This window comes from Xiphophorus couchianus, chromosome 11 (genome assembly GCF_001444195.1).
Source record: "Xiphophorus couchianus chromosome 11, X_couchianus-1.0, whole genome shotgun sequence".
NCBI classification, from domain to species: domain Eukaryota; kingdom Metazoa; phylum Chordata; class Actinopteri; order Cyprinodontiformes; family Poeciliidae; genus Xiphophorus; species Xiphophorus couchianus.
Genome location: NC_040238.1, coordinates 23,333,511 through 23,350,506, shown reverse-complemented (window position 1 = coordinate 23,350,506; position 16,996 = coordinate 23,333,511). Strand labels below are relative to the sequence as shown.

Sequence of the window (16,996 nt, the reverse complement as noted above, 5' to 3'; positions counted from 1 at the left end):
ATTTGTTGTATTCCTTTATGGTTTGGGTAACAACAAAAAGTTGTTTCTGTTTCCAAAACGTTTTCATTTTTTCTATATTTACATTTAACATCAGAGTAATACTGTAGGTATTCTGTATAGGGAATGTTATGAGCCTCTTAATGCTGTGCTGAGAGTTATATTTGTCTCTCTTAACTCCTCATTAGCATTAGAAGATAATCATTTCTAATACTCTGCTACTTCACATTCCCCTGGTTAAGGCAGCAGAAACATTTCATCTTTGTAAAAGTTGTCAAGTACTGTACAAGTAATTTATTGCCCCTCAAACTTTCAATGCAATAGTTGAAAATACTGAAAGGGAAAGAAAAGTCATATAAATTGGTCAGTGCAAAATTCTAAATTAATCTATATATTTGACATATCTGATGTATTTCTAGTAGCCTCACATTTATTTAGATTTATAGAATAAAGATATTTCAAAATCTGTCCCTAAGCATGAGTGTTTTCACAGACAATGACTTCAGTGACAATATCTTCCTGTCAGATTCGATAAGGCTCGTCATTCTCGTCCCACTGTGTGAGTAACGTGTGCTGAGCAGACACTGGCCTGGATCCACAGACCAGTTTAATAGGATAGGTAGGCATTAGCAGTAAGACGCTCCCACCATCCAGGTTTGCCAAATCCAGTGTGCCAAATCCACTGCGTGGCACACAGGAAGGCGTCCGGCGGTCAGCGGAGAGCTGGACTTTTTCACAACGTTTTGTGGAGACCAATAAGGTGAACTTTGGGGCATACACATTTGTTTATTTGAGGTGACACCACTGGAGATGTCGAAATAAAAAATAGTTTTTAATCTCCCAGGATCTGGAGCGAGGTTTTCTAAAATTTTAAGCACTTTTTGTGCAGCTCAGTTGTCATTTTTCAGTCTTATTGAAATTCAGCAGTCATCTTCACCCTGAGACTTTTGGGGTCTCTTGACTCTAAACTCTCCTCTTGCCTCGCAGACAAAGCACAGCATCGTCTCTCGTTGGCTCGTCGCTCTCCTTCCCCTTCTCCCCCGGTGAGACTCGGGTCCCCCCGAACATTGTGCTGCAACCATGGTGGTCATGAAGATGAAGTTCCCCTTTCAAAAACGGGTGAAGCTGGCACAGGGACTGTGGCTCCTGTCCTGGTGTGCCACGGTTGCCGGGGCCACGACCTTTACCCTGGGGTGCCTCCTGAAAACGGAGCTGCGCAGGAGAGCAGAGGTATTTGCTGAGATGTCTGTGAAATTCTGGGTATCTTTTTATTATATAATGTTTAGCGTTATTACTCATAACATTTAATTTATAGCTTTATTGAAAGAGTTATTGATATGAAATACAGAACTATTATGCAGCTTATGTTTGTCCATATTAGAAATTTAATCTATGAAATCACAGCTATAACTTCTGGTATGATACAAAAATATCAAGTGTTTTGGACATTTTTTTTTTGTTGTTGTTGCAAGTTTTAGGATACTATTGCTGATGCAAAGTATCAAAACATTTTCAAACATCAACATGGACTTTGGGAATATATTTGTAATTTGACAAATTGGTCAATATAACACAAAACATCTTTAACTCTGAATCAGCAAACGTTTACAGAACTTTGGATCCTGATTAATCATTTCTTAAATCAGGCTCTCGGTCAAACTAATCCCTTATTCTGAAGGCTGTCACCTTTTCCTTAAATAAATCAGTGTGCTTTTATTTGATCTTATTTTAAAAAAAAAAATTTCTTGAATCAACTAGAACATGTACTTTTACATAGTACTTTGCACTGAATTGCAAAGTAAAGAGAGAAAATGTTGACTATGTTACAAGAACTATTGGTCATTTGGATGTTCTGGTAAGTTTTGTGGTCTGATGGGACAAAGATTGAGCTGTTTGGCCACGATGGTATAAAGAATGTTTGGAAAAATCAAGGTGAGGCTCTAAAACATAAGAAGACTACACAATGCAGTCGAATTTGGTGGTGGTAGTATCAAGCTGTTGATAGTGGGTCAAAATCTTGTGTCTTAATCAGAGGAAATAAAGTATCTTACCACCTTTAATATAAAACAGATAGATGTAGTTTGATTTTTTTTTAATACAGATGTACATTTTAAACTGAGTTTTTATTCTTCCACTCATGTTTAGTAACTACAGTTATTGTGAGCAAGCACATTTAAGTCCATGTTGTCTTTGGAGACCTCCTCAAAGCTCACAAGGCTGCGCTGAAACCAAAAATGGATTTTTATTTCACATCTTAAAAAATTTTCTAGAAAACACTAAAGAAAGCTTTTGTAAGCTTTAGGGAGTTTAAATATTCTTCGCTCATTTAAGAGCAGAAATATTGCTTTTCGTAGCACCACCCAGTGGTAAACTGATGTTTCTCTAGGAAAGCCCTTCCAGCACTGGGGCAGAGCACATGAGTGAGTTTAAGGTCGCAATACAATAGTTATGATCTCACTTCAATGTTTTAAAAAAGCTTAAAAAGAAGAGAGAAAAATTATGTGTACAGATAATTTTTTTTTAAAAAGGTACAGTGGAAATAGTTTGCATTGTTTCAATTGAATATGACTTCAGTAAATCAGAAATGAACTCCTTCAATCAAACAGTTCAATGTTTGAAATTTCATCAAATGGATCTGAGTAATTTTGGCATGAAAAGTTTGGCCATTTGTGATTTGTGAATGCTTCGATCATTGATGAGAAGGTCTGCCACTGGAAAGAAAAACTAACTCTTGTCTTTTTATTGTCGACATTATACCAGGGGAAAGCAAGGCGAGGCAACTTTATGTATACAGCATCTTTTGATGAGAAATAACTCAAAGTACTTATATAAAAAGGTTAAAAACAACACGTAATAAGAAAAACACATCAAACAGATTAAACTGGTGCAAAAATAAAATAAAGTTAAAAAATGAGACAATAAAGTTGTAGGCACTGGGTACGTATTGTAATGCATCATCACTTTGTGGATACATGGAACCGGCAGCATATTTTCACATAGTTTTTTATTAATAAGTGCACGAGAGTTCACAATCAAAGAAACCTAACTTACTGAATTCACATTTTCAGCATTTTGCATGTCCGACTTTCAGGTGATGGCTAACACAGATATACATATCGTGCCCAACACCCTCATGATTGTTGGTCTGGCGTCTTTGGGCATCAACTACTTTGCCTCAAAGATCTGTCAGGACGCCTTGGACGCCGGTCGATTCCCTCGCTGGAAGAACTTCCTGAAGCCCTACTTCGCTGTCTCATGCTTCTTCACTGTCCTCATGCTGCTGGCCATCATCATGAGCTATGCCATGAAGGGCAGCTTGGAGTCTTCGCTGAAAGCCGGCCTGAGGAACGGCATCCGCTTCTACAAGGACACGGACACCCCGGGCCGTTGCTTCCAGAAGCAGAACATCGACCGCTTGCAGATGGAGTTCCAGTGCTGCGGAAACAATGACTTCAGGGACTGGTTTGAGATCCAGTGGATCAGCAACCGCTACCTTGACTTCAGCTCCACAGAAGTGAAAAAGTAAGTAGATGCGACCAAAAGAGCTCCCCATGAAGACGTATCCATAGAGAACTCTTTCTGAGACAGTAGTGTCTTATGTCTTTCTGTAGCCGCATCAAGAGCAACGTAGACGGACGCTACCTGGTGGATGGAGTCCCGTTCAGCTGCTGCAACCCCAGCTCTCCGCGACCATGCATCCAGTATCGCCTGACCAACAACTCAGCTCACTACAACTACGACTACCAAACCGAGGAGCTCAACATCTACCTTAGAGGCTGCAGAGAGGCCCTGGTCAACTACTACATGGGTTTGATGAACACCATTGGAGCTGGAGTGTTGTCCATCTTCCTCCTACAGGTAAACTTTAAAAAAAATTTAAGTTGACTCCTGCTAATTTCAAACTAGTGTCTGGTGTTTCCATGAGTTTTTTTTTATTTGCCATTGACCTTTGGCTTTCTGTGCATTGGTAAATAAGAAATAAAGTCCCTTATTGCAGCAGGTTGTGTTGATATTTACATTGCCAGCCTCTCGTTCCTTCCTCCGTTTCTTTCCCTGCCTTAGGGCTCCGTACTGGTGAGCTTGCGCTTCCTGCAGACCGCCATGGAAGCAGTGGCAGGGAAGGAGAACACGGAGATCGAGACCGAAGGGTACTTGCTGGAGAAGGGAGTGAAGGAAACCGTCATGGAGTACCTGGATCCTGTGCTCACGTTCCTGCTGCTCAAAAACAAGGTGCAAGAAGGGACAGCCGGAGAGACGACCACTGCGCCCGCCTAAACCGCACACCCTGTATAGACATGTAAATAATTTTTACAGAGATCATTATTTATTTCAACATAAAAAAGGGGCAATTCAAACAAACAAATTTCTATGAATCTCACAAAATTAGAAAGTGTTTTTTTTTTTTATTGTCAGTTGGACGATGCCAGATATGGTTATTCAGAATGGTCTTCAAATTAAAATTCCACCCAGGGACCTTGAGTACAAATTTAAAAAGCACAAAAGTTACAGTAAAAATATAAAACCTCAAAGAATTTTCTAGGAATATACATTGTCAAAATAAAGTACCACTTTTTTAAATTCCTTTCTATTTTTTCCTGTTGCAAGCTGTACATGACTGGCAACCCGTCATTGTTGTACTGTATTTGTTTGTTGCTTTTGAAAGTGATCTACCATTTGCATTCTTACGGCCAAAAGCAATAAAGCAGTATTTGATGAGGCAGTGTACACAGAGGATTTTTGTGGACTTATGAAAACAGAGATGTAAAGCTGACCGTAGAGAGACATGAGACGCAATGCTCCGCTGCGTAACAGGACTATGACATAATTTAACAGATGACTTATTAAAATTTGAAGTTGCTAAATGCCTTATGGCGTGGCGTCCCTTTTCCTTTTTTTCTAACGTAAATAAAGCACATGCAAATATTGTAATACATTTCTCTTCATAGAAAGTCCTCCAGCCTGCATCTCTGCCCTTGCTTCTCCTCTCTCGTGAAGGAATAGGATTAAGAAGATTGATTAAGCGGTGTCAGTAATTCAGTTAAAGCCATCGAGTGTGTCCCCTGTCCTGACACCTTTGTTAAAGCTGATAAACCCATTTACAACTGTAATCCCCGTCCTGCTGAACTCTGCATTTACTCACCTGTGTCAGGTGGATGGAACAAGCAAAGGGAACTGTGCATGTATTCAAATACTAAAAATGTAAACAATTCTGCGGGATACAATTTGACAAACATTCTAAAAGTCTGGATGTTCTGTTCTTTGAACATGGATCTCATTTTCTGAAGTTTGTTTTTCAGTCTGTGGAAATGTTTTTAAGTTCTACAACTACCACTAAAACAACTGTGGCTGCTACACCTGCTACTATTAGTAATAAAATACAAATAATATTCCATCCATCCATTTTCTAACACCCTTGTCCCTAGTGGAATCAGGAGGGGTGCTGGTGCCTATCGCCAGCTAACGTTTCGGGCGGGAGGCGGGGTACACAAATAATATTAATTAGTATTATTATTGACTGCATACTGGTGAGGTTGTCAGCACCTTTGTCTTGCTTAAAGAAGGTCCTGGTTTTGAATCCAGAGTATACATGCTCTCCTTGACATATGTGGGTTTGCTCAGAGTATGACACGCACCGGGTCACTGTTTTCTCAGAATATAACAAACTACATCCATGTTAGGTTATTTAGATGGTGCATGCATGATTATTTGTCCTGTGTGTCTCTGCTTTGTCCTGTGATGGACAAAGCAGGACAAAGCAGCATTAAGCTGTCCAGGATGCCTCTTAGCCATTATCCTCTGCAAGTCATAATAATAATAATAATAATAATAATAATAATAATAATAATAATAATAATAATAATAATAATAAATAATTTTATTTATTTTGTCTCTATTGTGTTTACATGGTTTTATTTTGCTTGTAATCTCTCATTTGTGGACGGATCAACAAAGACTTGCTTGGATAATAAAAAAAAAAAAATCTCCTTGATGGGATTACAGTGACGATGACGTACAAAATTACGTAAGGTGACGACTGCGCGCTCTCTAACTTTCAACTTGTTTTCGGGATTAAATCTTTTTGGCCTCGCTATAAACATATCGCTCATTTAGACAAAAGGAAAAGTATAAACCACCATAGAGGTAGATATTTGCTATCAGTCACTTCAATAAAGTATTTGTATTTAAAAGTTTCTCCGTCCTGCTGAGGTTAAGAGCTTTTGGCATCAACCACAACGCGCTATGATGAGGAACCGGTCAAAACGATCGAATCGTTCAGCTACCACACACTCCCTGCCCGGAAAGCTAATTTCGGGCGCTTGGCTAACCCTTCCTCGCTAGAGAAACATTGCAGGAACGAACTGTTTGTTGACTCATGTATTTCGCAGTTTTTGTTACAATAGCAGGATTCTGTCCCAGGAAAACACAGCGAGTGAAGGTGAATTTACCATAATACAGGTAGGTGAGCGGAACATCTATTTATTTCTACAGACTGCAGGGAAGAACATTGAAAGTTAGCTGATGGGCCAGAGATAAGTGTTCAAATTGGCAAAGTAGCTCCTGAATAACATAACATACTAAAGTAAAAGCAGGACCCGTCACTCCGGGGTGGTGATGTTTAAATCGTTAACGTAGCCGCTTGTTTGGTCTCTGAGCTAGCATTAGCTAACGGTAATTTGATTTGGTGATGATGGATTTTTCCCTCGAGACCTTTATCTGTTATTGCTGTTATTCCTGTTAGACATGGGTTGGGAATCAACTAATGTCCTTGAGGCTTTCAGACGGCTTCCCTTTTCTGCCTGTAAAGGCATTAGGCGTTTAAGAAACTTGCCAAACACAAATTTGCTTGAGTTAAAAAAAAAAAAAACTAAACAAAGCAAACAGAAAGAAAAACAGAAGAAGAATGGAAAGTTTGGGCCAACAGTCGCCCAGTACGTTGAATTATTCCCAGTAAGGATCCCTTAAGGCGACACGCTGACTGCCAGTAAGGACAGTTGCCTTATTTTAGCATACGTGTTAAATAATATGGTCATATAATATACGCTATTATCTACATTTTAAAGGTGCTGCTAAGGTTTGTGTTTATTAAAACACAGATTGGAGAGGAGAAATCTGTATTTACACCCACAAGTCAATTCAAGAATAGACCAAACAAAACGTCCTTTCCCAATCTACTCTCTCCAGCTCCTAAAGGAGGAAGATGTAAATAATACTTTTCAACAGGTTCTCCTACCTGAGCTGTGAACGTTCCCAGCTCCTCCAGAGTCACAATGTGCCTCATGGCTGCTTCTCTTATTAATTCTCTTTTTCTTTCTGCAGTTTAAGTTTAGGTTGCCAGCAATGTTTTGGTAGGTTTGCAGTTTTGTTGTATTCTTTATGATTATATCATACCATTATTTTCCTTCCACCCCACATATATATGTATATGTATAACCTTTTGTTGATATATCACAGGAGTCTGCAACCTGTGGCTCTTAAAAACCAATTAACACATGTTTTTGATCATAATCCAAATAAGAAAAAGTGTTTTAGGAATTCTTTCATATGTTTTATGCAATATTTGCATAGTTTATTTACAACAGAAAGTCACCAATGGTGCAAAACTTTTAGAGATCATTTCAAGTTCTGCTTTTTTTTTCATTTCTTCTTCTTTCTTTTTACGGGTTCACTCAAGATCAGGTAACCTCTTTTAGTCTAAATACTAAAATAGAAATTTTAATTTAACTTTCTTGGCTTTCAAATGAACAATTCCTTCTTTTCCCTTTGCGGCTGTAGGCAAATATCCTTCTGTAGTGGCAATGGCAAAAGTGGCTCTTTGAATTGAAAAGGTTGCTGACCCCTGGCCTATCACAAAAATAAAGCAACCATGAAAATTGTGGTTGGACACACTCTGGACCGCCAGCAATGCATTCACAAGTAAAATAAGATAGTTTAGAAATGCACAAGGAAAGTCACAATTTATGTTAAGGACATGTGGAACAACGGAGCGGTTTGTTCTTTGTTTCCATGGACTCTTCCACATGCTTGCACATGCTGCAGTGTAAATGTTCTAACTGCTCTAAGTTTTGGCGTTTGTGTTTCAGATGGAGGGTGACAACTGCAGTTTTCCTCCGGATTTGTCTGATGATCATTCGCAAAGAGGAAGTGTGGCTTCTTCCGCAACGCTTTCCCGTGGTATGGTGCAATCGAATCAAAAATGGAGGAATGAATGAATGAACTCCCTCCTCGTTTTATTTTGTTTTTGTTTTGCCTCAAAGTCTATTTAGATTATTAAAAATAGAAAAGCCAGTATTGTGCTGTTGTAAACAACTTTTGGCGTGTGTGTCCCACAGCTCAGGACGTGCTCGTGTATTTGTTTGGTGAGAGTGCGGTCCATTTATCCGTGGAAGGGCTCGGCAGCGTCTCCGTGCAGGAGTTGGGCCGTAGCGTTCGTGAAGCCCTGCAGATCCCAGAGTCCGCACCGGATGCTTTCGCCTTTTGGCTCTGCTCTCCGTTGCTTGGTAAGAACCCTTTTTTTTAATTGATTTGGGCATCCTTTCATCTTTTAATAAGTTCAAAATACAGCTAACTGGATTGCCTTTTCTTTTATGCCTTATTCCGCAGAGCTGCAGCTGAAGGTGAGGCATCAGCCGTACAAGCTGTGCAGGCAGTGGCAGGATCTGCTGTATCGATTCACTGACGCGTCAGAAGACGACATTTCACAAGGTGGGAACTTGAACGGGGTTAGCACAAAGGGTCTTCTTTGGAATATACTAACGGCCTGGGGCTGTTTAACACTGAGATTGCCTGGCATTTTTTCCATTTTTTGCTAATTAGGTTAATGTGTAAGGATAAAATAGCTGAGCATCAGCTTTCATGGCTCTTTGACTGCATGAGAGGATTGACTGTATGCTGTGGACTAGAGCTGGAAAAATTTATTTGTGAAGAATCAATTATTGAAACAGTCGTCAACTAATTTAGTAATGGATTAATCGTTAACTGGAGTATGCAGCCAAAAAAAAAGCCATTTGCTAAAAGAAGAACACACTCAGAGCAGTAATTGAGTAAGTGTTCAAAAAATGTATATCCATTTTGCATTTAAGATTAAAATATAAAAAAAACCTTTGTCTGTACACATGTTCTACCCAGAACTCCTCAAGTATCTTCTTTTGCTGCCCGTTTATTAATCATTTAATCCAAAACATAGTCAGCATATTGGCTCTCAATTATATTGATGGCAAGTCGAGCAGGAAGGGCTGAGCTGTTCAAATGTTGTTAGAAATATTTGTTTGCTACAAATCATCAAGCGTACAATAAAGGAATGTTTTGTTATTGAATTTCAGGCAATAAAATTTTCATTTGTCTATTTGCATTTTTAATGTATTTCTAGTATTTTGTAAAAAAGGCTTGAGTGGTTCAATAAATCAATCTGTAGACTGCCAATTTTTTATCCAATTAATCATCAGAATAATCAATTACTAAAATAACTATTAGTTGCAAGCCTTCTGTGGACAAAGTAAAACATGGCTGTAGTGGCTACAAATAGGTGTAATAAAGAAAACATAAAGTTGTTTCTCAAAGTTTAGTTTAACAAGAGTCTATATGTAGTATTTTTGCAGCTGAGGGCCAGTTTATGTAAAAACCTTCTCATCAAGATTAAAACAAAAACTATGAGAACAGATCAAATGTTTGAGAAGAGCTCAAACCTGTTTCCTGAAGTTGTGTGCATGACTGTGTGCCAGTTCTGCTCTGCAACATTTTCCTTTTTTCTCTCAACTTACTCATAAATTGTTGTTTAGTTGTATTTACAGAGGGTAAGTGGGACGTCCTCTATGACTGTACAAAATTCCAGAAAATGAGGCAGTGACACGATAAGTGAAAAAAAAACCAAAACCATATATATATATATATATATATATATATATATATATATATATATATATATATATATATATAAAGTTGGACTTTGTGCAATCTTCAAAACAAGTTTTAACCTTTTAATATACGTTGGTTTATATTGTGCTTCTTCACATTAAAGTTTAACTGTAATAGAATTTAGAGACTTGTTTTGTCTTGCAAACCTGTGCAAATAATTATTTTCCCACAGTAACAATCCTTGTGGAATTAAAGTAGTTCTTACAAAGGTGCATAATGGACAAATTTTTAGAGTTTTATGCTCAAAGTTTTACACCAGAGAACTGGTATCTCTCGCACACAGACCACACATCACAGCAGACTTTTGTTGAAGTGCTACTCGTTTCTAAACGGCTGTGAGGTGTGAGCCGGTGACTTGGTTTGCTGTTTGTTTTTTCTTTTTTGTGGTTAAGTCACAGAAAAAGGGAACGGCTAAAAACACCACCAAAGATATCAAGGGGAGTATTTAATTGCTTTGAAAGCTTTTTTTTTTTTTTCCTTTCTGTGTAGGAAGTTCTGCCCACACTCGAGGGTTGTCAGCCTGGACTGAGTGGGTTGAGTTGTCTGTAGCCTCAGTGCTCCACTCTGAATTGAGAGACTTTTGTTAAGTGTCAAATTAAATGACCTAAAAACCAGTAAACACTGACGCATGCTTATTTCCTGCTTTTCTTTTCTTTTTTTTCTCCTCTCCTCAGATGAACCATATCTACAGTACAGGCGCAACGTGTTTTATCCAAAATCTAAAGAGCTGCAGGTAGCGTCCGCACTGCAAAGCATTCATTGTGATTCTTTATGACCGTTTCACGGGAACTGTTATTCATTGCACGAATCTCTTTAGCTCACCGTTGCATTAGAAAACACTAATTGTGTCTCTACTCCTCCACAGATTAAAGATGAGGCGGTGTTGAGACTTCTCTACGAGGAGGCCAGGAGCAACATCCTCTCTGGCCGATACCCCTGCGACCCGGAGCACTGGGCGGGGCTTGGCGCCTTGTCCCTCGCTCTTGAAGAGGGGCCTGGTCTCGACAGCCAGCAGATCACGACTAAAATCAGGTAAGTGAGTGAGTTGATCTGTTGGTTTATGTTGAAGGACCGATGTTCAGAAGCTGCTGCTGTGTGGAATCTGATCAGATGAATGTGCCACAGAATCATTTCTAAAAGGTGAATCTGTCAAACATGCGGTTTGTCTCTTATTCTGGTCGCCATGTCAAGGGAAGCCTTACCAACTTTATCACAATTTAAGTGGGGACGCACCGATCAGGGTTTTACCGGCCAATGCCAGTTTTCTTTCAGGTCTGATTCCAATTTTCCTTTCAAAACATCACCAAAAACCTACTAATGTTTGTATATTGCTCAAATAAAATAAAACAATGTCTACCATCAATATCTGAAATTTATCATTACAATGATGAATCAAAAAACAATTTTTGTAAGAGGGGAGAACTTGCGACACCATTTACAAGCACATTATGTTATTTGTTGTGTTGTGCTTCAGCTTTATGCTTTTCATCCGTGATGGAGCTGTCACCTATTAAGACAACCCTGTACCAAGAGTATTTGCTGTAAAAATAATTTTAATATATCTTTGACACTGCGAGAGCAAATAATCACTTTTTTCACAGTAAAACAAAACATTAAAAAAAATGAGACCCAGGAATGTGTTTGTTCTTGTTGGATTCAACAGTGAATTATCACACAGGGATAGAATTTAATTTCACCTTTGCCCTCTGTTGCGCGCAGGGAAAAGAAGCTGCCTTCCTTCGTGCCGGCTCACGTTGCCATGGGGAGCGGAGGGTTTTTCTCCACTCTGCGGGGGAAATCGAGCCGCCAGGCAGAGCTGGAGCAGAAGCTCTCAGAGGAGTACGGAAAGATCAGCAAATCCACTGGAAGCTCCCTAGAGCCTCAGCAGCTCCTGCACCAGTACCTCAGCATGTGTCACACTCTGCCTTATTACGGGTAGGAACCGCTGTATTAGCCACTTTTTGTTTGGTTGTTTGTTTTCATGCTTTGACACCAAATCTACCATCAGGTGCGCCTTTTTCTGCGGGGAGATTGACAAACCAGCTCAAGGCATCCTCCAACGGGGAAAACGTAAAGCTGTCAGTGTTGGGATCTGCCTGGACGGCGTTTATGTGATGGATGTGAAGGAGAAGGTGAATTTCTTTGCCTTTTTCTTTCTTGGGGGGGAATATTTCCAACTTTGTGCACAGTTGGATAGTTATTAGCTGTTTACCTCTTCTCATAAAAAGTCGTCATGCCGGTCATGTCTCGTTGCAGCATGTGCTGCTCGGGCTGCGTTTCAGCGAGCTTTCGTGGGACCACAGTCGCCCCGAGGAGGAGGGGGACTCGCACATCTTGTGGCTGGAGTTTGACGGGGAGGAAGACGGCACTCCCGTCAACAAACTGCTGAAGATTTACTCAAAACAAGTAAGAAAACGGGGAAATATGGTAAAATAATCGACTGATATTTGCTAAAATATTCACATCCCTCGAACTCCTCTAGATTTTGTCCCTTTACAAACACAAACGTCAATGTTTCTTATTGTGATTTTATGTGGTACTCATTGAAGAAGTTGACTTAGTTAACTTGATTTTAAAAGCAACTATGTTAGATTACAAGTTACTTTATTAGTTGACAACAGCCCCTCACCGCCTCAACACAAAAATACCAATCAGAGCGAATCAACTGTGTTTAAAAGCAGCATTTCTTCACTTCCTTTCATTACTTCCTGTTCAACCAATTTCTTCTCTCCACCACTTACTGGTTTAGCACCAAATTCTAGCTTTGGAAAATAAAAATATATGTTTTTTCTGAATAAAATGACAAAAAATAGTAGCTAATCTGATTACTGGACTGGAAATAGTAACCCGTTAGATTACTCGTAACTGAAAAAAAGAGGAAAGTAACCTGACACCGCTGGTGATAATCAGAAAATAATGCATAAATAGAAGCCATACATGGTCTCAAGTGTAGTATGCATTTCTATTCAAACCCCTTTACTACGATGCCCTAAGTAAACATTTTAAGTGGTATGAATACTTTTGAAAGGGTGCATTTTCACTTTTTCCTGCAGAGGGTGATGAGTGCAGTGGTCTTACCTCATCAAAAGCTGTGATGGAAAAAAACCTGTTTGAGCACCAGATGGCGAAGGGGCATTACATAACATCAGAGGCAGTAAATCATTATCACACTTGTGTCCAATCCGTCGATGCCAGTATGCCCGCTATGCGCCTCTGCTTCCACGTTTCAGATAAAATGGAGATTAAAGCTGGTGTTTATTGTGCAGAGAAGAAAAGGTGGCAAAATAATAATTTTCTTTTTCTTTTCTAGGCCGAGTTAATGAGCGGCTTTATCGAGTTCTGCGTGGAGCTGATGTCTACGTCAGAGGGGGGCGCCGCAAACGAGCCGGGCATTCCTCAGGAGCCCACCGGACAGGAAGCCGGCACCAGGAACGGCCGCGGAGGGCGCCGCGGGATGCTGCAAAGGCAAGGCAGCGTCGTGTGCAGCAGGGTCCACTCCCTCAACACCATCAGCTACGTGGATAACGGTGAGTCCTCGAAATAAACATAAAATAAAAGCAAGAGGAGCATTTCTAGCTTCCATTGTTTTGTGTTTTAGGCAAAGAAATCAAACGCTTAAAGCCAAAAAGAGCCGCGTCCTTCTTCGCTCGACAAGCCACGGCGCCCACCTACTCCGCGGTGAACACTGAGAGCCTGGAGCAGGGTTAAACCTCTCTGCCTCCGTCTCCTCGACGACCAAACCCGAACGTTTTTACACTGAGATGTAAAAGTGAAAAATAAGGCTTTTTTTTTTTTTCCCTTTTTTTATTCAGCTAGTCTCTGAGCAAACCAAGGACCAAGTAAGAGGTATCTATGTGTGGGTGTATTTATCGTTTTAAAGTGGTCTACAGAATGAGTGTACATTAATGTGAAAACTAAGATCTTTCTAAAATCCGAACCTTCAAAGATTGAATTGAACTCGCCGGGCGGCAGACGGCCTTACACTCCCATCAAACGCTCTTCGGCAGAGATGAACCTCCGGGAAATCTGCTAAGCGTAAACTATTTCTGAGCTCTTCTGCAGAGTACCGTTCATCAAACATGCCACACCTCAAAGGAGCATAAACCACCACAGTACCTCTTTTTTTTTTTTCAGCTTCCTATTAAGATTAGTGCAGCTTCCCCTCAGTCAGCATGACCAACACTTTTAGGAGGGAGTAGCTTAAGGGTGCGAAGGCATTATTCTGCTTTTTTTTTCTTTCAAACTACCGGTGCCTTGTTGTCATGATCGACGGTGAAGCCAAGTAGGAGAAACGCTGGTAGAAACATAAAGGGTTCACTGTTATGGCAGCACATTTGCTGTGCTGTGGAAGTTTCTTGTGAGTACATTTTCTATTTCATTTCATTTGAGGATTTTTATGTTCATCCTTTTTTTGTGAAAGCAACACATGGAAAACTGAGAGTTAAAGTTTAAAGTTAGGATCAGAGAATTGAATTATAAATTCATTATAAACCTAAAGACACCAGTGTTATTCTGTTATGGTGCCTTACAAAAGCATTTATATCAAATTGAGATCTTTGCATCAAAATGCAAACACAAACTTCAATGTATTTTTAACATGTTGTGAACAGACCAGCACAAAGTAGCGCGTAATTGTCAAACAAAACCACCTTTTGATTCAATTGTGAGTCTTTTGCTGTGTTTTTGTGCCAGATTTGCATATCTACTGTGGAAGAAGAAATTTTTGCTGAGACTTCCTTGCAAAACGTCTTAAGCTCAGCCAGCCTGGACAAAAACTACAGGTTCCTAATTCAGCATGCTGCTGCTATCTCTGTGTAACACCTAAGGAACATTGTGTGCAGTATTAGATTCACTTCACAATTATGCACTACTTTTCTGTCACATAAAATCTCATTAAAATACACTGCTGTTTGTTAAATGTAAAAAAGGGTCAATGCTTTTGCAAGGAACTTTCTAGTTGGAGGTAAGATTTGAAGTTAATCTTTTAAATTTCCACACTAGGTTAGGTTCATTATTCCATGTTATTTTTTCAATCAGTCCTTACAAGCAAAAAAAAAAAAAAAAGACTACATTATCACTGTGCCTCTCCTGAAATGCAAACTATTTCTAAATGTACCCTGTTTAAACTAAGTAAAGGTAAAGTTTGGTTATTGTTGAAGAAGAGAGAAAGCAATATCAGTGTGTAGTAGAACATTTTCAGCTTTTAAAAAAAGGTTGGTTTCCACTTGTCTTCTCAACGTGTCATCGTGGTGCTGGTGAAATGAGGTGGTAAAATTCAAAAACAGCATCTTATGGCAAATCTGACAGTACTGTGTGAATTTTATTCTCCATGTCAAACCAAACCTACCTGACTCACTTCATCCCAGTAGATGACAGATTTCACTCCTCGATGTATCTTTGAATTTCAGACCGATGCAGCTGCCTCGGGTCTATACTGTGCGTTTCAAATTTTACAGTGAAAGAAGTCTGATATATCTAACACTGCCTTCCTTCCACCTGAACGTATGCTTTCATTTGATAAGTGTTCACGTGTTCTTCCTCCTCTCATCATGCAAACTCTAGAATGTTCTTTTTGGGGGGGTTTTAGCTTCAGATTGTATCTCAGCGACCGTCTGTAACCCCTAGCAGTCCCGTCACATTGTTGCTAGCACACACTACTCATTGTAGAAGTGTCATTCCGACAGCCTCCACCTAAAGTGACGTTGCACTAATGCTAACATAATCTTTATACAAATGTTTCCATCAACTGACTTTTGAACTTTTCTGATTGAATATATTTACTTCCATCTTCATATGTTTGTGTTTGTATACAGTAATGAAGAATTAGGTCTAATCAAATGCTGTCTCTTTAAGCAGTCGCTCTGAAGAAGCAGAAGTGCCTTTTTTTTTAACCATGTTGATATCAGAACTCCTGTTTTCATGCTTTGAAATCGGGAATTAAAATGGTTTGTATGTATTTTACCTTTCCTACTGATGTTGTGTTGTAGGCAGTCAGTTCTGTCTTTTTTTAAAATATAAAATAAAGCAAGATGTATTGAAAAACAAAAGTGTGCTTACTACACACTTAAAAACTGTACTGTATACTGAAGCCATATTCATTTTAACCAGCATGATGCACTGTTACAACTTTATTCTTAAAACCATCGGTGGTTTTGTTTTACAGCTGAACTAAAACAGGCTCACCATTTCTATCATTATACATTTGCTGATTGTTGAAATAAAATGTTCAGTTGTAAAATACTTGTTTAGTATGTATGAAATAATATAAAATATTGTGTTTCCTTTTCACGTACTCTTGTAGATATTCTGTGAAATGCACCTTTGTTTATTCTGATTCCAAAACCTACTATAAAGACATAAAATGATACAACAGGAGAGAGGAGCTTTTCTTCTGTTTGTTGTGTGTGACAAAGAAGAAGTTATCCATCCATAGGCTTAGTTGAAAATGTTTCTAGTTGGAAAAATAATTATGTCAGACTTCCAAGTGAGAAAGTTTCAGATTTTTCACCAGCTCCAGTGTCAAAATCCAACATGGCTCCTATCCAATGATAGGACAGTAATAAACAGTGCATTCACTCTTTTTTTGTGTGTGTGTTTATCTGATTAAATCATTTATACTCCTAGAAAAGAGAAGTTTAATCTTAGAATTCTAAATGAAAGCTTATTTTACCACACCAATAACACTGTCAAGCACAAGGGCAGAGTCTGTTTTTACACAATCAGCAGACTTAAAAGGAAGGTCAGAGCAGAGATATCAGAACGAAGGGAATTGAGGGAACAATTAGGACTAAATAAATTTAGTTCATTCAAATTTAAAATAGTGTATATCAGTCATTGACCTATTAATGGAATAAAATCCCATATTTATGCAAGATAGATAACAGTGGTAAAAAGTACAGAGAAAAAAAGAAGAGGTCCTCAAATAGAAGCTGGTGGCACTCCTCATAACAAGAGAAATCCCGGGGAGTCGGAAGGGAAGGGGGTCCAGACACCCCCCCCCCCAATCTTGGAAAAGTCTAAAATTGTCCCCCCAAAAGAATCATAAAAGAAACCTTGTATTTAAACAACACCAATATGAAAAGACGAT

At 39.1% G+C, this 16,996-nt stretch overlaps 2 protein-coding genes across 2 annotated transcripts; both read left to right on the top strand.

The window, feature by feature from the left end:
* The first annotated feature begins 53 nt into the window (after nt 1-53).
* rom1a (retinal outer segment membrane protein 1a) lies at nt 54-4,862 on the top strand. Its single transcript, XM_028030652.1, has 5 exons — nt 54-757; nt 985-1,227; nt 3,089-3,519; nt 3,609-3,855; nt 4,060-4,862. The coding sequence occupies exons 2-5, from the start codon at nt 1,078-1,080 to the stop codon at nt 4,270-4,272; spliced, it is 1,041 nt and encodes a 346-aa protein (XP_027886453.1). The 5' UTR covers nt 54-757; nt 985-1,077; the 3' UTR covers nt 4,273-4,862.
* A 1,274-nt stretch (nt 4,863-6,136) lies between these two features.
* frmd8 (FERM domain containing 8) lies at nt 6,137-16,489 on the top strand. Its single transcript, XM_028030643.1, has 11 exons — nt 6,137-6,453; nt 8,079-8,169; nt 8,328-8,495; nt 8,599-8,700; nt 10,584-10,642; nt 10,775-10,941; nt 11,629-11,844; nt 11,918-12,041; nt 12,166-12,315; nt 13,220-13,436; nt 13,508-16,489. The coding sequence occupies exons 2-11, from the start codon at nt 8,079-8,081 to the stop codon at nt 13,615-13,617; spliced, it is 1,404 nt and encodes a 467-aa protein (XP_027886444.1). The 5' UTR covers nt 6,137-6,453; the 3' UTR covers nt 13,618-16,489.
* Nucleotides 16,490-16,996: the final 507 nt, after the last annotated feature.